Genomic DNA, 24,231 nt, shown 5'->3' with positions numbered 1-24,231 from the left:
CATTATTTATCTGACCTTTCATAATGTGGGTTAAACAAATTTGTGTTTTCTTATCAGGAAAAAATTGTCAAGGTCAATTAATAATTTAAATAGTCCCAAATAATGCCACCAATAAAAAATAACATCTATATAGTACTGTAGTTTCTTAGAAAAGATACTTATTTTCTGACAGCTTAAAAAGTGGGCAGTTGTTAAAATTACCCTGGAAATTTAAACACCCACACTCTGCTGGGTGTCTCTGAATTTGGCTCATCTTCATGAAGTTTTAAAGTGTTTTTAAGTAATTTTTTAAAAAGAAACATCATGCTGCTGTTACACTGTTATTTATGTATATGCAACACTATCTTCATTCTAATTTTGCTTTTTATTGTTGGGTGCCAAACAGAATTTACCTCTGTATGATTGCTAGCAGTTATAGAGTGTACCTCGTCCTGTGTTATAGAGCCCTTCTTTTCCTTCACAGGGTTTCCCATTCTAGCCACAGTTTGTTGTGCAAGCACAAAGTCGCAGTCATCTAAAATGAAAGGTAAATAAAAGGAAAAATAATGTACAAGTAAGTCAGACATTTACAAAACTAGATCAATTGTGAGTGCATTACAGAGCAAGAATTTTACATCACAGAAAGGTTTACACCAGTGTGGCTGGTACTATTTTTTTAAGTGCAAACATGTGCCTGAATTCACTGAAATCTGTTTAACCGAACAGCTTTCTTTAGTATACAATCTGCTAAATCTCAAAATCAAACTATGCTTAACAGTATTATGCAATCAAGGGCAAAAGTATGTTCTCCTGAATTTGTTGATTACATTTTATCTATTCACTATTACTATTCATTCAGCTGAGATATACAAATTGAAACAAATCATCATCGATCCATTCCCATTTTATAGATTTCACAGCATCGGGCACTCTATCTATCTATCTATCTATCTATCTACAAGGGAAGAACTAATCCTGGATGAGATGCCACTGCAAATCTTATAAATGTATCATGTAAAGGAAAAAACACCTTCAAAATATAATGAATTAGAATTAAAAATGAAAAAGAATAAACTCAAACATACTAAAATTTATAAAAAAAAATAAGTCTTCATTTAATTTCTGCCCTAATCTGTGCTAGACCTGGAATAATGTAATTAAAAAATCATACACCATACTTATTTCTCCAAGCTTACACTAATTATTACCTACACAAGGTTAGAGGAAACCAGTCTTAATGGTCTGCAATTTTATTTTTTCTCAAAAAATACTTATGTTTATTTTTTTTCACTTTCCTGTCTGATACCCTTGGAGTCATTATAGAATGAAATCTACTCATCATTCTCTTTAAAGTGATCAAATATGGAACACAGTTATTCAATAATAAATTTAAAATGCAAAGCTGACTGACTGAGTCACTTATTCATCAACAAAAATAATATTTCAGTTTAGTTGGAAAGCTGAAATTTGGCAGGATGATACATCCAAGTCAGTTGGTATGAGCTAGGACAGGATATTTTGAAATTTTGATATTTAGGGGTAGCCCCCTCCCCACAACAGGAAAATTAAATACAGTGATCCCCCGCCTATCGTGGAAGTTATGTTCCAGACCCACCCGCGATAGGTGAAAATTTGCGATATAGAAAGACCACATTTTTTTTTTTTATAGTTTAAGCCTTAAAATACCCCTCCCACATGTTCTAAACACATGTAAACTTATTAAAACACACTTTGGATACACATATGATACACAGATGTCGGGCTAAAGATATGATAACATAATAATAATCATCATCAGTTTTACCTTCTCCTGTATGGTCAAGGTCTTCCTCTGGAGCTTAGGCTCACTGCTACCAGAAGATGATGGATGCTTGGTAGCCATTGTAGGGCTTAAAACAAACAAAAAGCTCACAAAAGTTTGCTCACAAAAGTCGGACCACAAGCAAGGTACGCGATACACGATTCGTCTAGGACCCACACTCGCTGTTCTTGCGAGATTACACCACGTTAGCAGCAGCTAATCAGAGCCCAAGAGAATAAAATCTGCTCTGATTGGTTGAGTGTCCTCTTTCAGCCAATAACGGGCTTTGTAAGAAATCATCTGGGTGCTGTAATGCGAAAGTCTTTGTGTGCTGAAAACCGTATGCTTTGTTATGAATTGGCTGCAAAGTACACTACAGGTAGGATGTACTTATTGAATTTTTCCACGATATTGCAGGGGCGTGATAGCTGAACCGCGATAGAGCGGGGGATTACTGTACTTAAAAATCTGAAAAATGCCCTGATGGATATGATTGAAATTTGGTGATGTTATAGAAAACTGAAAATTAGCAACCGCTCTTTTTATTTCTCAATATTTGCTGGTAATAAAGCTTTACCGAGTTGGGTATTCTTAGGTAGCGCTTCCCTTTTTACTGCTGAGCGCTGAGAATGTAAATAGCACAAAATAATGTGGCTTGCAGTTCATGCAAATGAACACAACAATCAGAGCAGCACTATTGTGGCAAGTGAAAAAGGGCAGCTGTCCTGCACAGGAAAAAGAGACAAGGTGGCGAGCTTCATGGAAAATGAGATGTGAAATGGATGAAAAACATTAGGCGAAACATAAAGAAGATGTGGTTAACAAGTGGCCTCTTTGGGTACATGAAGTAGTCCTTATCTGTTGGCTTCTTCTTCTTCAATGAAGAAAAAAATACATGTAAATTTAAGACAGACTGAATTGTCGAGCACTCTTATATACATAAACTTTAGGAAGTGGTCGATGGGGGTGGCAGAGTTTCAGCTTGGTGACAAAATACATATTTTGGAGAACTGGACTGTCCTCTCCAAGGTCAGACTGTGGTGTGCTGCAATGTTCTGCATTGCAAAGAAAAACGGGACTGGCAGTACAGTGCACCAGCCCACTTCAAGCCCTGTGTACAACAGAAACTGGGAGCAATTCATGCCCTGGTCAGATTAAACATTTGCACAGATCACTAAAGGAGTCCCCCTTGGTCATAAAATAGAGAAGATGGACATTGTACATAGTTCATGATATTATTTCTTTTCACCTTTTTTAATCTGTACAGTACTTAAAACATTGAGTTCATTCAATGGGCCACACAATGTGCAGCCTGTAAATGTCAATGCTATACATAATAAGTTAAAGGAAACTGCAATTCAGTGTATATTGCTCTTGATCTAAACCCTCCAAAACTTAACAGTAAAAGATTACAGATCAAAGTGTTACATTCAGTTCTGACTAAAGCTACAACTTTTACAGGATCTGATACAGTGTGAAATTATATTTATACCCAAAATTCCTACTAATTCCTCTAAAAAAGTGTTTTGTCAGTTACCATCAACAAAAGCCAAGTCAATAGGAGAAGCAGGAATTAATCTACAGCAGGAATACTTTATTCATGTGCATATAGCATGTTCCTGAGTGGGCAGCAGAGTGGCACAGTGGCAGATCCTCCCTACGTGGAGTTTGCATGTTCTCCTCGTGCCTGCATGGGAACTCCAGTGAACTAACAATACTAGACCCAGGGGCAAAAAATATTGTATACTGAAAAGTACTCCGTTATTTACACTCAACACTATAACCAAGGCCTATTGTCTGAGGAGATCTCCTTTACAAAGCAAGGAAATACAGCTAGTTTGTAATATCATTAAAACAATCTTTAATGTGAAAACTAATAATTACAAATGTCCCAAAGGACAACATAAATCTAAAAAGTTAATAAAGTGTTTTTCCCACTAAGCATCACTCAAAATACAGTATTGTACACATTGAGAAACACTGGTTAAACTGTTGCAACATATATCCTGTTAAGTAACTTATTCTGGTTAACAAGTATTACTCAAGTAACAACCTTTAGGATTTCAGATTCTAAGCCACTTTGCCCGCATGTCTTATGAAAAAAGGCATCAGTAAAGCTCATTTAGAATTGCTTTGCTGAGGCAACAGCACATATATCAAGAAGCAGGCTTATTTATAAATTTCTACTGACAGGAATATAACAGATATAACTTAGTTTAAACTCACCAGAAACACTCCTTCAGTAGCAAACTTTAAGTGAAAGCAGTACAACTATCTTTTACCTCACTCATGGAAGCTGTCACTGCAGGATTTGTAGAGCAAATTAGGTGAGAGGTTCATGTCCTGCAGGTTCTGCCCTTAGTTTCTGATTTACTGAATTCATCATGTGCAAGCAAAGCACAGCCAACCAACACATGACTTCCAATAATATAATCAAACTGGTGTAAATCTGTAGCTAACCTTTTAAAACAAAGAGAATAATTGATTTAATCTAAATGACACTAACCCTAAGAGTGACTTGGACTTGGAATTTCCCAAGTCAGACTTGGGGTGACGTGTAATAATCTGCTTTAGGGTGTTATGCCAGAATAACTCTTGGGACAGTAATCTTCTGCCTTCTAGTGGATAGTGCATTTTGCCACTCTAAAGTAACTCATCAATATTCATGAGCGGTGTGGAGCCTTCAACCAAAAGACAGTGGCATGTAAATGAGAAGCTATAAAGACAGTTTTAGAACAGATTGAAACAGAACCATTAGTTGAATCAAGTGATACTGATGACAATGTGAACTGGTCATCAAACGTTGACATGTATAGAGAAACTGATGCATACACCACTGTACTGTACAACCAAACTGCTATGATATGCCCAGTGAATTTGCTTGTCTGAATGTTCATCACGGTGCAAGTAGCTGCATGACAAAAAGATAAAACGATTGTGATCAAATAATTGTGTGTTGTAACCTATAATACTGTCCCCTTCAAAAGTACTAGAACAGGAAGGCCAATGATTTGTTTTTGCCTTGCACTGAATACAACTGTGTGTGACATCAAAAGATGAATATGAGTAAATCACAATCATACATGAGAAGAACATGAGTAAAAACCACATATGAAAAGAGTTCAAAGTGGTGATGCTACAGCACAGTATTAACACAATTGAGATGAAAAACAGCAGAAGTCAAGTCTGGAAATACATTGAGGTTTAGGCAAGAGAATTTCAGCATGTAACTATGGTAATGCTATTGCATTATTTAAAAATAAAAAAGGCAAAACATATGCCCACACAGCCTCTCATGATTGCCACTTTTATCTCATTATGGAGTTAAGTCCGAAAAAAATCTGTGCATACTTTGAGAAATGAGACTTGAAAACATTAAATTTAATCATTTAACTTGCAGTGTCACAAATTTCTAACAGGAGATAAAATGGTACAGGGGCTTCACATTCAATTTCAGATTGCAACGTGCATGTCCACAGATGTCCTTTAAGCATCCATCCATTTTCTAACCGGCATTTGGGGGAAGCTCACATGCATCCAAAATCACACCTATAGAGTTGTGAGAAGAAAATGCACACTGGCTGTACTGCTAACAATAGCTGTAGCAAGTATAAATCGAAGCTAGTTTTAAACCAAGTGACTATTTGCCTTATTTACACCAACAAAGAACAATTGCTGTCTGCAATATTGAAGTGCCTAATCGAAGAGACATGCCCACAGTTACCAAGAATGCCATACAAGCAGACTTCATCACTGAAAACAAATCTGCAAACCCAGAGGAAACCCATGCAGACACAAGAACAACATGCAAACTCCACTCATGAAGGACCTGAGCCATGAAACATGGTCTGCTTACTGTGACGCAGCAGCATTACCATTGCAACACCACCAGCTAATGTTGCAAATATAAATCTTACAGTAGCAAATGTTACAAACTTTAACAGTGATTCTCTGACAAACCATATTTTAAAAGCATGTTATTTAAAAAACAACTTTAAAGAGTTTGTTTAAATAAAAATATTCGGAATGATCTTGGAGTTCACTAACTCAGCTATACTTGTTGCACTGGGCAAATCCCAGCTGAGTTTAAAAAATTAATTTGGTATTTATGAATGTCAATACTAGTCTACTTATGAGACTGTTAGGTAACTACTTGAAGAATACAGCACAACTTTAAAGCTGTTGTTATTGTTAGAATTTATATATTTTATATTGTAATACAGAAAAAGGCAAGATATTGTTCACTTGAATAATGAAGGTACTTTTAATTAAATTAATGGAATTTTTGTTTTTGTCATGGTATTGAAAAATTAATGAGTTTCATTCTGGTATCATGGTATCCCTAGTCCAGTGATAACAGGACTTCTGGAAGCTACTCTAAATAATCATCAATGGTAAAATAATAGATGTCTGGATTTAATAAATCTAGTTCAATCTTATAATACTATAGAAGGGAGCAATTTCACAATTCTTTCAGCAAAATCTCATTGAACAGTAGCATGATTGCTCACTCAACGGGGTCTTTATTGAAACTTTGGAAAAACAGCAATTTACACTTTGTGTTTGTGTTACAAATGTTATCTTCTCTAGCTGTTTTCAATATACCCAACATCCATCCATCCATCCATCCTCTTCCGCTTATCCGAGGTCGGGTCGCGGGGGCAGCAGCTTGAGCAGAGATGCCCAGACTTCCCTCTCCCCGGCCACTTCTTCTAGCTCTTCCGGGAGAATCCCGAGGCGTTCCCAGGCCAGCCGGGAGACATAGTCCCTCCAGCGTGTCCTAGGTCTTCCCCGGGGCCTCCTCCCGGTTGGACGTGCCCGGAACACCTCACCAGGGAGGCGTCCAGGAGGCATCCTGATCAGATGCCCGAGCCACCTCATCTGACTCCTCTCGATGCGGAGGAGCAGCGGCTCTACTCTGAGCCCCTCCCGGATGACTGAGCTTCTCACCCTATCTTTAAGGGAGAGCCCAGACACCCTGCGGAGGAAACTCATTTCGGCCGCTTGTATTCGCGATCTCGTTCTTTCGGTCACTACCCATAGCTCATGACCATAGGTGAGGGTAGGAACATAGATCGACCGGCAAATTGAGAGCTTTGCCTTATGGCTCAGCTCCTTTTTCACCACGACAGACCGATGCAGAGCCCGCATCACTGCGGATGCCGCACCGATCCGCCTGTCGATCTCACGCTCCATTCTTCCCTCACTCGTGAACAAGACCCCGAGATACTTGAACTCCTCCACTTGGGGCAGGATCTCACTCCCAACACTGAGAGGGCACTCCACCCTTTTCCGGCTGAGGACCATGGTCTCGGATTTGGAGGTGCTGATTCCCATCCCAGCCGCTTCACACTCAGCTGCGAACCGATCCAGAGAGAGCTGAAGATCACGGCCTGATGAAGCAAACAGGACAACATCATCTGCAAAAAGCAGTGACCCAATCCTGAGTCCACCAAACCGGACCCCCTCAACACCCTGGCTGCGCCTAGAAATTCTGTCCATAAAAGTTATGAACAGAATCGGTGACAATGGGCAGCCCTGGCGGAGTCCAACTCTCACTGGAAACGGGTTCGACTTACTGCCGGCAATGTGGACCAAGCTCTGACACCGGTTGTACAGGGACCGAATCGCCCTTATCAGGGGGTCCGGTACTCCATACTCCCGGAGCACCCCCCACAGGATTCCCTGAGGGACACGGTCGAACGCCTTTTCCAAGTCCACAAAACACATGTAGACTGGTTGGGCGAACTCCCATGCACCCTCCAGGACCCTGCTAAGGGTGTAGAGCTGCTCCACTGTTCCGCGACCAGGACGAAAACCACACTGTTCCTCCTGAATCCAAGGTTCGACTATCCGACGGACACTCCTCTCCAGAACCCCCGAATAGACTTTTCCAGGGAGGCTGAGGAGTGTGATCCCTCTGTAGTTGGAACACACCCTCCGGTCCCCCTTCTTAAAGAGGGGGACCACCACCCCGGTCTGCCAATCCAGAGGCACTGTCCCTGATGTCCATGCGATGTTGTAGAGACGTGTCAACCAAGACAGCCCTACAACATCCAGAGCCTTTAGGAACTCCGGGCGTATCTCATCCACCCCCGGGGCCCTGCCACCAAGGAGTTTTTTGACCACCTCGGTGACCTCAGTCCCAGAGATGGAGGAGCCCACCTCCGAGTCCCCAGGCTCTGCTTCCTCATTGGAAGGCATGTTATTGGGATTGAGGAGGTCTTCGAAGTACTCCCCCCACCGACCCACAACGTCCCGAGTCGAGGTCAGCAGCGCACCATCCCCATCATATACAGTGTTGACACTGCACTGCTTCCCCCTCCTGAGACGCCGGACAGTGGACCAGAATCTCCTCGAAGCCGTCCGAAAGTCGTTCTCCATGGCCTCCCCAAACTCCTCCCATGCCCGAGTTTTTGCCTCAGCAACCACCGAAGCTGCATTCCGCTTGGCCTGCCAGTACCTATTAGCTGCCTCCAGAGTCCCACAGGACAAAAGGGACCGGTAGGACTCCTTCTTCAGCTTGACGGCATCCCTCACCGCCGGTGTCCACCAACGGGTTCGGGGATTGCCGCTACGACAGGCACCGACCACCTTACGGCCACAGCTCCGGTCAGCCGCCTCAACAATAGAGGCACGGAACATGGCCCATTCGGACTCAATGTCCCCCACCTCCCTCAGGACATGGTCAAAGTTCTGCCGGAGGTGGGAGTTGAAGCTACTTCTGACGGGGCTCTGCCAGACGTTCCCAGCAGACCCTCACAACACGTTTGGGCCTACCAGGCCTGACCGGCATCCTCCCCCACCATCGAAGCCAACTCACCACCAGGTGGTGCTCAGTTGATAGCTCCACCCCTCTCTTCACCCGAGTGTCCAAGACACGTGGCCGCAGGTCCGACGACACGACCACAAAGTCGATCATCGAACTGAGGCCTACGGTGTCCTGGTGCCAAGTGCACATATGAACACCCCTATGCTTGAACATGGTGTTCGTTATGGACAATCCGTGACGAGCACAGAAGTCCAATAACAAAACACCACTCGGGTTCAGATCGGGGGGGCCATTCCTCCCAATCACACCCTTCCAGGTCTCACTGTCATTGCCCACGTGAGCATTGAAGTCTCCCAGCAGTATGAGGGAGTCCCCAGATGGTATGCCCTCCAGCACACCCTCCAGAGACTCCAAAAAGGGTGGGTACTCCGAACTGCTGTTCGGTGCATACGCACAAACAACAGTTAGGACCCGTCCCCCCACCCGAAGGCGGAGGGAGGCTACCCTCTCGTCTACTGGGGTAAACCCCAATGTACAGGCTCCAAGTCGGGGGGCAATAAGTATACCCACACCCGCTCGGCGCCTCTCACCGGGGGCAACTCCAGAGTGGTAGAGAGTCCAGCCCCTCTCAAGGAGATTGGTTCCAGAGTCGAAGCTGTGCGTCGAGGTGAGCCCGACTATATCTAGCCGGAACCTCTCAACCTCACGCACAAGCTCAGGCTCCTTCCCCTTCAGAGAGGTGACATTCCACATCCCAAGAGCCAGCTTCTGTAGCCGAGGATCGGACCGCCAAGGTCCCCGCCTTCGGCCACCACCCAACTCACACTGCACCCGACCTCTTTGGCCCCTCCCATAGGTGGTGAGCCCATGGGAAGGGGGACCCACGTTGCCTCTTCGGGCTGTGCCCGGCCGAGCCCCATGGGTGCAAGCCCGGCCACCAGGCGCTCGCCATCGAGCCCCACCTCCAGGCCTGGCTCCAGAGGGGGGCCCCAGTGACCCGCGTCCGGGCGAGGGAAAACGCCGTCCAAATTTTTTATTCGTCATAGGAGGTTTGTATAACCGCTCTTTGTCTCATCCCTCACCTAGGACCAGTTTGCCTTGGGTGGCCCTACCAGGGGCATAAAGCCCCAGACAACAGAGCTCCTAGGATCATTGGGACACGCAAACCCCTCCACCACGGTAAGGTGGCGGTTTGAGGAGGGGTATACCCAACATTAATGGAGCTATTTAGAAAAAGTTAACACTTTTATTGGGAAAACTAATCAAGCAAATTGTAAAGTATATTTTAATTATTAATCAAATAGACAGAACTGGAGGATTGGCTTTGTTGTTACTATTTATAAAAAAAACCCTCCTCGAACCGCCACCTTACCGGGGTGGAGGGGTTTGCGTGTCCCAATGATCCTAGGAGCTCTGTTGTCCGGGGCTTTATGTCCATGGTAGGGCCACCCAAGGCAAACTGGTCCTAGGTGAGGGATGAGACAAAGTGCGGTTCAACAAACCTCCTATGATGAATACAAAATTTGGACAGCGTTTTCCCTCGCCCGGATGCGGGTCACCGGGGCCCCCCTCTGGAGCCAGGCCTGGAGGTGGGGCTCGATGGCGAGCACCTGGTGGCCGGGCTTGCACCCATGGGGCTCGGCCAGGCACAGCCCGAAGAGGCAACGTGGGTCCCCCTTCCCATGGGCTCACTACCTATGGGAGGGGCCAAGGAGGTCGGGTGCAGTGTGAGTCGGGTAGTGGCCGAAGGCGGGGACCTTGGCGGTCCGATCCTCGGCTACAGAAGCTGGCTCTTGGGACGTGGAATGTCACCTCTCTGAAGGGAAAGGAGCCTGAGCTAGTGCGCAAGGTCGAGAGGTTCCGGCTAGATATAGTCGGGCTCACCTCGATGCACAGCTTGGACACTGGAACCAATCTCCTTGAGAGGGGCTGGACTCTCTACCACTCTGGAGTTGCCCCCGGTGAGAGGTGCCGAGCGGGTGTGGGCATTACTTATTGCCCCCCGGCTTGGAGCCTATACATTGGGGTTTACCCCGGTGGATGAGAGGGTAGCCTCCCTCCGCCTTCGGGTGGGGGGACGGGTCCTAACTGTTGTTTGTGCGTATGCACCAAACAGGAGTTCGGAGTACCCACCCTTTTTGGAGTCCCTGGAGGGGGTGCTGGAGGGCATACCTTCTGGGGACTCCCTCGTACTGCTGGGAGACTTCAATGCTCATGTGGGGAATGACAGTGAGACCTGGAAGGGCGTGATTGGGAGGACTGGCCCCCCCGATCTGAACTCGAGTGGTGTTTTGTTATTGGACTTCTGTGCTCGTCACAGATTGTCCATAACAAACACCATGTTCAAGCATAGGGGTGTTCATATGTGCACTTGGCACCAGGACACCCTAGGCCTCAGTTCGATGATCGACTTTGTGGTCGTGTCGTCGGACCTGCGGCCACATGTCTTGGACACTCGGGTGAAGAGAGGGGCGGAGCTGTCAACTGAGCACCACCTGGTGGTGAGTTGGCTCCGATGGTGGGGGAGGATGCCGGTCAGGCCTGGTAGGCCCAAACGTGTTGTGAGGATCTGCTGGGAACGTCTGGCAGAGCCCCCTGTCAGAAGTAGCTTCAACTCCCACCTCCGGCAGAACTTCAACCATGTCCCGAGGGAGGTGGGGGACATTGAGTCCAAATGGGCCATGTTCCGTGCCTCTATTGTTGAGGCGGCTGACCGGAGCTGTGGCCGTAAGGTAGTCGGTGCTTGTCATGGCGGCAATCCTCGAACCCGTTGGTGGACACCAGCGGTGAAAGGATGCCGTCAAGCTGAAGAAGGAGTCCTACCGGTCCCTTTTTTCCTGTGGGACTCTGGAGGCAGCTGATAGGTACTGGCAGGCCAAGCGGAATGCGGCTTCGGTGGTTGCTGAGGCAAAAACTCGGGCATGGGAGGAGTTTGGGGAGGCCATGGAGAACGACTTTCGGACGGCTTCGAGGAGATTCTGGTCCATCGTCCGGTGTCTCAGGAGGGGGAAGCAGTGCAGTGTCAACACTGTGTATGGTGGGGATGGTGCGCTGCTGACCTCGACTCGGGACGTTGTGGGTCGGTGGGGGGAGTACTTCGAAGACCTCCTCAATCCCAATAACATGCCTTCCAATGAGGAAGCAGAGCCTGGGGACTCTGAGGTGGGCTCCCCCATCTCTGGAACTGAGGTTACCGAGGTGGTCAAAAAACTCCTTGGTGGCAGGGCCCCGGGGGTGGATGAGATACGCCCGGAGTTCCTCAAGGCTCTGGATGTTGTAGGGCTGTCTTGGTTGACACATCTCTGCAACATCGCATGGACATCAGGGACAGTGCCTCTGGATTGGCAGACTGGGGTGGTGGTCCCCCTCTTTAAGAAGGGGGACCGGAGGGTGTGTTCCAACTACAGAGGGATCACACTCCTCAGCCTCCCTGGAAAAGTCTATTCGGGGGGTTCTGGAGAGGAGGGGTCCGTCGGATAGTCGAACCTCGGATACAGGAGGAACAGTGTGGTTTTCGTCCTGGTCGCGGAACAGTGGACCAGCTCTACACCCTTAGCAGGGTCCTGGAGGGTGCATGGGAGTTCACCCAACCAGTCTACATGTGTTTTGTGGACTTGGAAAAGGCGTTCGACCGTGTCCCTCAGGGAATCCTGTGGGGGGTGCTCCGAGAGTATGGGGTACCAGACCCCCTGATAAGAGCTGTTCGGTCCCTGTACGATCGGTGTCAGAGCTTGGTCCGCATTGCTGGCAGTAAGTCGAACCCGTTTCCAGTGAGAGTTGGACTCCGCCAGGGCTGCCCTTTGTCACCGATTCTGTTCATAACTTTTATGGACAGAATTTCTAGGCGCAGCCAGGGTGTTGAGGAGGTCCGGCTTGGTGGACTCAGGATTGGGTCACTGCTTTTTGCAGATGATGTTGTCCTGTTTGCTTCATCAGGCCGTGATCTTCAGCTCTCTCTGGATTGGTTCGCAGCTGAGTGTGAAGCGGATGGGATGGGAATCAGCACCTCCAAATCCGAGACCATAGTCCTCAGCCGGAAAAGGGTGGAGTGCCCTCTCAGGGTTGGGAGCGAGATCCTGCCCCCAAGTGGAGGAGTTCAAGTATCTCGGGGTCTTGTTCACGAGTGAGGGAAGAATGGAGCGTAAGATCGACAGGCGGATCGGTGCGGCGTCCGCAGTGATGTGGGCTCTGCATCGGTCTGTCGTGGCGAAAAAGGAGCTGAGCCATAAGGCAAAGCTCTCAATTTACCAGTCGATCTACGTTCCTACCCTCACCTATGGTCATGAGCTATGGGTAGTGACCGAAAGAACGAGATCGCGAATACAAGCAGCTGAAATGAGTTTTCTCCGCAGGGTGTCTGGGCTCTCCCTTAAAGATAGGGTGAGAAGCTCAGTCATCCGGGAGGGGCTCAGAGTAGAGCCGCTGCTCCTCCGCATCGAGAGGAGTCAGATGAGGTGGCTCGTGCATCTGATCAGGATGCCTCCTGGACGCCTCCCTGGTGAGGTGTTCCGGGCACGTCCAACTGGGAGGAGGCCCCGGGGAAGACCCAGGACACGCTGGAGGGACTACGTCTCTCGGCTGGCCTGGGAACGCCTTGGGATTCCCCCGGAAGAGCTAGAAGAAGTGGCTGGGGAGAGGGAAGTCTGGGCATCTCTGCTCAAGCTGCTGCCCCCGCGACCCGACCTCGGATAAGCGGAAGAGGATGGATGGATGGATGGATATTTATAAAAAAAGGTGTTCTAGTTTCTCTTTGTGTTTTATTATGTTTAATATGATTGTATTTAATACAATTAGACAAAGACTGAGGTCATTAAAGTATACATTCTGCTTTATTTGTAAGTGAAAAATGTAGTGTTCTTTAGAAGGAAACATGTTGATTTTTTATTGTGCCACCCACTTAGCTTGTTAATTATGATTAGTTATATTTTCTGACAACTTACCACATTTGAGACGCAATTGGTTACATTTCTTTTGTTTTTTCCAACCAGAACACAGGCGGGTGAACTGACTTGCTCATTATCATACAGTGTAGGTAGTGGGATCTGAACCGACAACCTAAGGGTTTGTTACCTAGAGTTGCAGTCCTCAGTTAAAAAATAAAAAAATCTAACTGTTGCAATCAAAGCTGTGAACAATGTCATCAAGTGCATGCCCTGATAAGTCACATGGCTTGAACTTCTCTTGCAAGATTTGGGGGGAAAATATTTGCTTATCTGTCAGATAATGAAGAATGGTCCTGGTCCTTTAAGAGCTTAATTTAGTGTAACACCAAATGGATTAACATTATGGGGCAAAAATATACAATGAAATCTTAAACAACATTGTTCACATGTTAACTAACTTAATAGGAAGAATCCCAATTTATACTTCATAACTGAAAGGGATAGTTAAGTCTCATCTAAAGCTAAAAAAAAAAGGCAAATGTTCTCTACAAGGAACAGTCAAAAAGCTTTTATAATTTGGCAAGAATTAATTAGGGCTGTTAAAAAATAAACACACACAGTCACTGCTTTGGCGTCTTATCAATATGTGCATGAGAAACTGAGAAACTACCTCATGGGGAGGGCGCTCTTTTCATATAGCTCTCTGGAATGGAAGTTTGACATACATGAACTTTAAACATAAATATTTAGAATGTAGTGTGCAATGTATTTTTAACTGAATAGTATTCTATTATTGTAATGTGACTTACAAGCTCAATAAAAAAGGTAAAAAGAAACATTTCCAGAATCGCTAGGACTAATGAAATTACATTCTGCAACAATGCAACCGAATTTACACTGCACAAAGGTATACTGAGACCAATAAGTAAAATTCCAGTCTTGAGCTAAGGTTTAATTTGGCACACCTAATTCCAAAATACACAGAAATAGTAACCTACTGCATTTACTCTGTATACATAACACAAACAGAAAATGGAATGAGTATGGACTCTGACCCAAAAAAAAAAACAAAAAAAAAAAACATCATGCTTAAACAGATAATATATGCCTGTAAAATAAGTGACTCATTACACAAAAACATCCAGCTTTCAAAAAAGGTGGTGGTCATGTAGCCCACTGTTAAGCTCGCAAGTTAACCATTAGCTCCACCTAAACTTTTTTTTATCTTGTAATGCACAGTCTTTGTATCTTCTTGCATCACTTGGAGGATGGATAAACACTGCAGTGTTGCTCAAAGATAATGGTTTCAAATTTGGAACTAAAGCTGCCATTGTGCAGATTTATATTTCAACAGACTTCAATAATGTGACCTCTATGTGCTTTAAATTGAACTACTTGTTAAATTAGTCTTTATCTATGCTTGGTTTTATAGTTTTAATGCAGCTGGAGTGTTAATTAAATATTTAAAGAAAATTAGAAACATTTTTATTTTTCTATATAGGCTTTGCTTGTTTGCAATATGCACCATAACAAAATTAGTCAGGTGCATAAATTTGGGCACCCCAACACAGATATTACATCAATACTTAGTTGAGCCTCCTTTTACAAATATAACAGCCTCTAGACGCCTTCTATACCCTTTGATGAGTGTTTAGATTCTGGATGGAGGCATTTTTGACCATTCTTCCATACAAAATCTCTCCAGTTCAGTTAAATTAGATAGCTGCCGAGCATGGACAGCCTGCTTCAAATCATCCCATAGATTTTCTATGATATTCAAGTCAGGGGACTGTGACGGCCATTCCAGAACATTGTACTTCTCCCTCTGCATGAATGCCTTTGTAGATTTCGAACTGTGTTTTGGGTCATTGTCTTGTTGGAATATTCAACCCCTGCGTAACTTCAACTTTGTGACTAATGCTTGAACATTATCCTGAAGAATTTGTTGATTTTGGGTTGAATTCATCTGACCCTCAACTTTAACAAGGGCCCCAGTCCCTGAACTAGCCACACAGCATGATAGAACCTCCACCAAATTTGACAGTAGGTAGCAGGTGTTTTTCTTGGAATGCGGTGTTCTTCGTCCACCATGCAAGGCGCTTTTTGTTATGACCAAATAACTCTACTTTTGTCTCATCAGTCCAAAGCACTTTGTTCCAAAATGAATCTGGCTTGTCTACATAAGCACTTGCATACAACAAGCGACTCTGTTTGTGGCGTGAGTGCAGAAAGGGCTTCTTTCTCATCACCCTGCCATACAGATGTTCTTTGTGCAAATTGCGCTGAATTGTAGAACGATGTACAGATACACCATCTGCAGCAAGATGTTCTTGCAGGTCTTTGGAGGTGATCTTTGGGTTCTCTGTAACCATTCTCACAATACTGTGCATATGCCGCTCCTGTATTTTTCTTGGCCTGCCAGACCTGGGTTTAACAGCAACTGTGCCTGTGGCCTTCCATTTTTTGATTACATTCCTTACAGTTGAAACTGACAGTTTTAACTTCTGAGATAGCTTTTTGTAGCCTTCCCCTAAACCATGATAGTGAACAATCTTTGTTTTCAGATCTTTTGAGAGTTGCTTTGAGGATACCATGCTGTCACTCTTCAGAGAAGAGTCAAAGGGAAGCACAATTTGCAATTGACCACTTTAAATACCTTTTCTCATGATTGGACACATCTGTCTATGAAGTTCAAGGCTTAACGAGCTAATCCAACCAATTTGGTGTTGAAAGTAATCAGTATTGAGCAATTACATGCATTTAAATCAGCAAAATTACAAGGGGACCCAAATTTTTGCACAGCCAGTTGTTCACATTTGATTTAATTTCATACAACTAAATACTGTTTAACTAAAAATCTTTGTTCGGAAAACACCCCAGTACTCAGATGTTCCTAGGAATTTAAAGTAGAGTTAAGTTATTACGCAGGTTGAGAGGGGTTCCCAAACTTTTTCATATTAACTGTAACTGAAGACAAACTGTGACAATTAGCAAACAACATAATGAACAGCAGACACAGTTGTAAACAAAAACAAATGCTTAAAAAATTCCATTCCATTCTAACTTTATTAATGCTGCAGAAAAAACTTCTGTGTGGAAGCAAAATAATGGTTTCAGAAAATGGGCGAAAAACAAAATTACAAACAGCTCTTTACTTTGCATCCTTTAAATAAATGAGATTCTCCTGTGCTTAACATGAAATGGAAATCTTCTTAACCTTTTCATCAGCTTTTCTATTCGTAACTTCATCGAAAACTATGAAATACTGTAAGCATGATTTGTATCTAACAGTATCTTAACATCATATACTCTGTGAAGATTACTGAACTTTCTTTGCAAATAAGATACTCTGTCTTTCCTTTTATCTCTGTAATAAAAGTGCTTACTCTGAAAATTTCTTTAAAGCACAGCTTTAATATTGAACTTTGCCATTTGATTTTCTCACTTATCTTTTTAATATTGTGATCCTTTCCTGACTAAAGACTACTATTTTGATTTACCCTTCAAAAAAGCCTATTTTTGTCTGCCCAATAAGGTCCTCTGATTCTGGAAATCTTATTTTGCCCCACACTAATCTACACTCCATAGGTGACAGGGCCTTCAGCTGTATAGCGCCCAGACTCTGGAATGACCTACCGAAATTAATCAGGTCAGCTGACTCCATGAATTCTTTTAAAAAACAACAACTCAAAACTCATCTGTTCAGGAAGGCTTTTAGCTCTACTTGACTTTATTACCCTTCTCTAAGTTTACCTCTATGTCAAAATACTCATGTAACCTGTATGTGTTATGCCATCAATTATGTTGTCTATTAGGCTTTTTCTCTGAATTTACTGTCTTAATCTTATTTATTTATTTATCTGGTTTAGTACAATGCTATATACTGTATACCCTGCCGTTCTTTCTTAAACTCTGTGAAGTGCCTTTAGCATGGGAAAGGCACTATATAAATAAAATGTATTATTATTATTTTGCATTATCATAATTTCTACAATTTTTAATAACATCTAAAAAGTCTTTGTAAACTTGACCTTTTTATCTGAGTCACTACAATATGCATAAGTGGCAGCTCAATTTAAAGTCATAAATTAATTTAACATATACAGTTTTGAGAAGTGTAAACTAAAGTATCCAGAGAGATTACAATAAAACAAAAAGGGATACAAAGCTGTCATGGTATACATTCAAAAATACTTCATATGAAGTAAACTAATTCAGAGCCACCAGTTACATGGGAAAAGTAACCTAAAGACATCACCACATAGATAAACGGAATGAAACAAAAACAAAAAAAACAAGCAAAACACTTCCTACAGGCAAAGACTAAATTGGGATTCTTCAAATCTAATCTTATCAATCTCTCATTTCTTATTCTAGTCTCTAACAGCAAGAAATACCTAAACAGCACTAGTGCTACAATTTTATAAAATGCTTTCCGTTAGACTTTTACTGTTTTATCATAATTCTACATGAAAATTACTAAATAATCTGCAAATTATCCATCACAATGTATTTTTTTATAATTTTTATTGATTTTAATTAGGAAATAAATTCCATACAATCAAGTCAAATTTGACAAGGCAAAGCAAAATTCAACCCCCATGCAAGAGACACAGAGGAGAACCACTGACCAAAGCTACTCCATAAAACCAACAAGAAAGGTAGAGTAGTCTTTTCCCTGAAATTGAAGTTTATTCTGACCCACTGACTTGAAAGTGGTGGGGTGGGATTCTTCCAGTTGAGTAAGATAAGTCTCGTGCTAGTAGTGAGGTAACAGCAATTACAGTTTGTTTATCCTTCTCCACTTTAAGCCTGTCTGGGAGTCAACCAAACACCACTGTTAATGGGTTCGGAGTGACTGTGATACCAAGGCCGTCTAACAGGCATTCAATGATTTTTGTCCAAAATGTTGTTAATTTGGTGCATGCCCAGAACATGTGACCCAGTGGGGCTGGAGCTGGATTACAATTGTCACAAGTTGAATCTTGCCCTGGAAACATTTTGGACAATTTTAAACAAGACAGATGCACTCAATAAAACATTTTAAGTTGAATGATTGAATGCTCTGCGCATATGGAACTAGAGTGTATTCTGTGCATGGCTGTCTTCCACTTCTTTAATGGGGTCTTCGAAAGAAAGGGAATTTATAATACTTCTATAAATTGCAGAATTGCTATACGAGTCTTCTGATCAATATTTCTCCTGGAATAAAACTAGGTGGGATGTGGGGAAAATGTTCATTGGATGCAAAGACATTATCTGTGTACAAGTCCATAAGTGTTTTAATTGAAGACATTATCCAAACATTAAAAAAAGTATATGTTTGAGAGAGTGGAAAAAGGTGGTTGTCATGTAGAGATGCAACAGATAAAAACTTCTCTGTCTTAAAGTGCTACTACATTGGTTCCATGATTCTGAAGAGAATGGACGTAAATTGGATTAATGGTGTATTGACAGTAATTTGTATTAACTGGAGCACACAGCAGGGAATATAAAGAAGTACTTTAAGATTTTATTTCTATTGCAGACTAGGCTTATATACATGTGTAGATGTCCAGGTCTTTACAGCTTGTATATTTGCCACCCAGTAATACAATTTAAAGTTATGTAGTGCCATACCCCCTACTGCTTTAGGTCATTGTAGAGTCACCCTTTGGATGTGTGGATGTTTCAAATTTCAAATAAATGAGGATACGATTGAGTCTAATTTCGTAAAAAAAATATTTGGTAATGTATGTGGGGATGCTTTGAAATAGGAAGAGAAGCTAGGGACGGATGATAATCTTTAACAATGTTGATTCTCCCTGCTAATGTAAGATGGAATGTAGACCTTCTCTTCATGTCTTGTTAATTTTTTTCCATGCAGACAGTAAACTTTTGTTGAAAAAGACCATTATATTTACTTGTGATATTTACCCCTAGATATTTAAACTGATCTGCTAACATCACAGTTTAAAAATTGTGCAGCTTAATTTGAAGCAAACTACACAAAGAAGGTTCTTACAACAAAAGAAAAAAAACACAAATCTGAAAAAAGCTAGAAAATGTACGCACAGTTTCGGGTACATATGGGAACTCACACTTAAAGTGAGAAACATGTAACTCTTTCCCATTGGGCATGTGTGGTTGTTTGTCAGCCAAGCAGTGATTGTTTATGGAGTTGATAAAAATACTGAAAGTATGGGGAAAATAAAGAGCATCTAAAGAATAAACTAAACTGGACTTTTTTTTTTAGACAGATGATGCTCAACTGTTTTTACAGGTAAAAAAGAAGTATAAGATAGCCATATTCATTTAAAATAGGCATACACTGGGAGTATAACCAAATACTCCGGTGTTTCGAGTATTTGCAACACAAATCAGCCAACACATAGAAATTAGGAAAACACTATCTCTAGGGTAAAGATGACATTAGAAAAGGCACTGTCAAAACAAAACTGAAGTCAATGCCTGATTACATGATAATCGTATATCAGCATAAAAAAAGCTCAATTTTCCTAACAAACACTGTTGTGTCACTAGTGATATTCAAATAATGCACTCTGAAGAGTGTTTGCAAAGTCTGCCCTTACTTGGACAAGCAGAAGACATGACAGTAGAGTCCCCACTAGCATTTCAATAACTTGTACTTCCTTTTTGTTTTGCTGTTATTAGTGGCTATCAGATATTCAAAGGAGAATATACAATATGATATAATGTCTCTCAAGATAAATTTGAAACCCTAAGTTAATTAGAAACTGATGTCATGTAGAATGTTTCTCATTTTAAAGATAAAACAATTTAAAAAAATTTGTCAATGCTTTTTAAATGGGAGAATTCAACCTTATAAAGGGTTGTACAGCTTGCTTGTACAGTCCACTGGGAGCATCATGTAAACAGATGGACATAAGACAGACATGATGGCAAAAATAAGTACTTCTACATTGTATGGAACACTCCTGAAAAAAATATTGCACTAAGTGAATAAGTATTGTCAAAAGATATTTACACCAGTATCAATTATTTGATGCTAGTTTATTTATCAAATAAAGTATCAATCTTAATCAGTTAAATTTTCCTGGCATGTGTTCTTTAAGGTAGTTTTATTTTTAAATTCTAAAAGAACTCAAGAATATGGGAAGCAGGAAGAATTTAAGGCTCTGTTTTTAAAATGTTTTTTTCTATAATGAAGAACAGACTTAAAACAAGAAGAGTTCCAAGTTAAATCAATAACAACAAACTATATGATTCAATATATGACCCTGAATTTATGTCAGTTGCAGAATCACGTTCAATATTTTGCTGCTCACCAATCTAAAGTTAAACATTCAAATATACACTGAATAAACTTTTAAGACCATCAAGGCCTCCCAATACTATTCTGTACACTATTAAAATTCAAACTTTTCAATAATACCTTTAATAAATATTTTCTGGCACTAATCACTTAAATTCAATTTTATTATTCTGACTTATTCTGGAAATGTAACTATACTGTACTTTTGGTATATACTATTAGGTGTATTAACTCTACTATATTAACACAGTTGGGCATTTTAATTGCTTTTCATAAAACTTTTTGGTGTAGTAAACACAATATGAAGTAAGGCATGGCTGTATCAAAGTAATGTGTGAACTATAGAGGAAAAAGCCAAAGTTACACCACCAGAACAACAACAACTGCATATCTCAAATATAATGTTATAGTGGCACAATGATAAGTGATTCTCTTTTACAGCTTGAGATCAAGCTAATGTTTGAATGAACTTTATAAAAGAAATGTTGTCTTCGGGATTTATGTGCTTTTTTCAGGTACTTGAATTTCATTCAAGATTCCAAAGACTTGCATGTTATGTTAATTTATAGCTTTAATGTTTTACAGTGTGAGTTACTATGTACATGCCCTGTGATGTGACTGGCCACCATCCAGTTTCGGCTTCTGCCTGTGCCCAGTGCTACCAGGACAGGCTTCTGCTTCCCTTGTGGTTGTAACAGAAAAGAGTATTCTGAAACAGAACAGAAGAATGTGTCCAGATCAGTACAGCGGCTAAGGTACTGCACTTCAAACTCCGGTTATTCTGGTTCAATACACTTAATCTGACTATGATCCAACTGTAAAATAAAAATACATATGTAACAAAATGTAGCTTATTCCAACTTTGTAATTTATCTTGGATAAAGGCGCCTGGCAAACGTATGGTAAAAACAATGTTAAAAACAACTAATCATATTTGAGCCCTTGCCTATTAAATTCACTAGTATGATCCTCAAAATGTTCGCCATCAGACAAGTCTTGGTCAAAGTTAATTACTAAGCTAAACACATTTCACTGAAAAATGTAACTCTATACATACAGTACCACTTAAACACATATCTGGTCATCCTATATACCAAATTTGATACGAAAAATTTCCAAAATAAAACTGATAAAGCTCAATTTACACCATGTATTATTACACAAGACTACCAGTTTCAATTCAACTGATGTTGCAGAAGCAAAGTATATTCCCTCCGGAGAGTATGTGGAGGAAGGGGTGAAGGTGTGTTGGATGTCTAATAGTTTTTTTCTGTGTTTTTGTTTACATTATCTAGCATACACTTCAGTCTGCTTTAGATTTCTCAATATCAGATATCTTCCTACATAATTCTACTCACAAAACAAAGACCAACGTCCTTCAAAGTCTGCAAATTGTCAATGCTTCTTCACTGCTTTCCTGAAGTTTGACTTTAAACCCAAAATGTGTACTATCATGTTCCCTCACTAGAATTCTGCTCAGACATCACCCCACCCTTACAAGTGGGCAGGTCTTGCACAAACAGATTCTTACCAATGAGGGTTCTCAAATCCATCTAAAGCAGGGGAAACCTAAGCAAGCTCCAATGATGGTAGGGGGACATAGGGGACATCCCTACAAGGTTTTTTGGGTGTTTTTCCTTGTGTTCTTAGAGAGTCAAGGCTGGGGGGCTGTCAAGAGGCAGGGCCTGTTAAAGCCCATTGCGGCACTTCCTGTGTGATTTTGGGCTATACAAAAATTAACTGTACTGTACTGTACATAGAAAAGAGCACTATATCTAAGGCCAGGGAAGCCCATCAATGGCCCCAAAATATATCACACAAGTTTTAAACTGTAGCTTTAAATTCCTGTCATGTTGACCTATAAATACAGCTAATGATAGTAAAAAAGTGAATTCCAAACCCACTGATGTCACGTGACGTCGTTAAGGCGCATCCGTTTTTAAAACAAAATGCGTGGGGACGAAAGAGGCATTGCCCCCTGGCGACCCCTTGCAGTAATTACACAGTTCTTATTCTTGTGAAACTTTTGACAAGCCGGACAAGGTGCTTGCTTTCATCATGGTGCCACGGAGGAGCACAGTTTATCATAAATAACACACGCCACGCCACGCCACGCCACACCCCCTCGACGCCCAAGCGCGCGAAGCTCTGTCAACCCAACACTGGCGACAAACAACACTGCAACTTTAACCAATTGGGTATCATGTTCAACGAGAACCCCAATATGCCATAACTGCACACGTTACTTACCTCCTTACTGCATGTTAACAGCTGTTCAGTCCTCTCGACTTTTCTCCTAAACGCAACTACATGCAAATACTTTTACAGGCTGGAATGTATGTAGCACACAGAATGCACGCTGAAGCGCCTCCCTTTGGAGTGCGCCACATTCACTCGCCTTCTTCCGTTTTTACTATTATGAAATTAACATTGTTACGTTTCTTTTTTTGTTCAAAGTGCACGCCACCTAAACGCCTCAGTGACTTTGACGGAACCTTCTCCACCGCCCCACTAACGCTGCGCAGAGCACTCTGGAGAATGAAGTTTACTCGCGGCAGTTAGGGGTTGACGGGAAATGTAGTCTTAGTGACTCTCGGAACCAGCCGCTAATGTCACGAAAAGAAAATGTGACAAGTATTATTGCATCGTGTTCTCCTTATTTTTTCCAACTTATTTTTAGATTCAAACAAATAACAAAATTACTACTTGTAATATTGTGAAATTTAAACTGCGAAACAAATGAGTTATTTAGGAAATAACAGTATATCAGGAAACCTTGATAGAGCTACAGCAGCATTTCACCCACATCAATGAACACTTTTAATCGGTGCCACACTAACACACTCACTCAAAGAGACTCAGTTTACAGTTGACAATCAAGCAGAAAGAATTGCGGGTCTTTACGATGTGAGAGGAATCGTTAAATTAAAGCTAGAAAAACCCAAGCAGACACAAAACATGCAGATTCAACACAGATCATAAACTAGCAATAATTCAAACCCAGTCTCCTTTGGCCGAACTAGAATCTATGCATAGAAAGACAACCAGTGCACCACTGGACTGAAGGCAATTTTCTAAAAAGGTCTAAGGAATTAATACTCTTTTAGTCTTGAGAAGGGAAAACCCTCTTGGGGACCTAATCCAGGTCTGCAGAATTCTTAAAGATGGTTATAAAATTGATTGATCAGAATGTTTTCAGTTAAATATTGAATCATAATCAAGGACACAATTGGAAATTAAGGAAAGTGTATTAAGACATTTTTATGCAAAGGACTGTGGGACAAATCTATATATTTGTATGAGATACTGTATTGGGACAAAGTAGACATTACCTAATCAAATAAAACTGAATGGTGTTATTTGTGAAATGCCTTATGTTCTCATGCTGGAGCAGGGACGTTGCAGCTCTAACTACCTTGCCTTTGCACCAGCCCTTTGAAGAGCTACGTTTTTCCAAAATATTAGCAGTTAGGATTTTAGCTTAATTATTAGCAAGTAAAGTTAAAATACACAGCATATC

At 41.9% G+C, this 24,231-nt stretch overlaps 1 protein-coding gene across 9 annotated transcripts in view; it reads right to left on the bottom strand.

Annotated features, from left to right (window-relative positions):
• slc25a42 (solute carrier family 25 member 42) overlaps positions 1-23,228 on the bottom strand; it is a 54,775-nt gene extending 31,547 nt beyond the window's left edge. For 2 of the 9 annotated variants that reach the window (XR_007936426.1, XM_051934665.1), the window contains exons 1-2: positions 22,962-23,228; positions 393-514 (exon numbers count right to left, since the gene is read on the bottom strand). Coding sequence is in view for 8 of the 9 variants with exons in the window: in XM_051934665.1 (XP_051790625.1) it covers positions 393-473 (81 nt within the window). In the remaining variant the exon portion in view is untranslated. Of the gene's footprint in view, positions 1-392; positions 515-1,783; positions 1,869-4,006; positions 4,173-22,069; positions 22,107-22,961 lie in introns of those variants that run through there. The other 7 variants (XM_051934671.1, XM_051934667.1, XM_051934669.1 and 4 more) reach the window with 7 other exon arrangements.
• Positions 23,229-24,231: the final 1,003 nt, after the last annotated feature.

Source organism: Erpetoichthys calabaricus, chromosome 12 (genome assembly GCF_900747795.2).
Source record: "Erpetoichthys calabaricus chromosome 12, fErpCal1.3, whole genome shotgun sequence".
NCBI classification, from domain to species: domain Eukaryota; kingdom Metazoa; phylum Chordata; class Cladistia; order Polypteriformes; family Polypteridae; genus Erpetoichthys; species Erpetoichthys calabaricus.
Note: the sequence above shows the minus strand (reverse complement) of the source record. Positions and strands in the feature narration are given on the sequence as shown.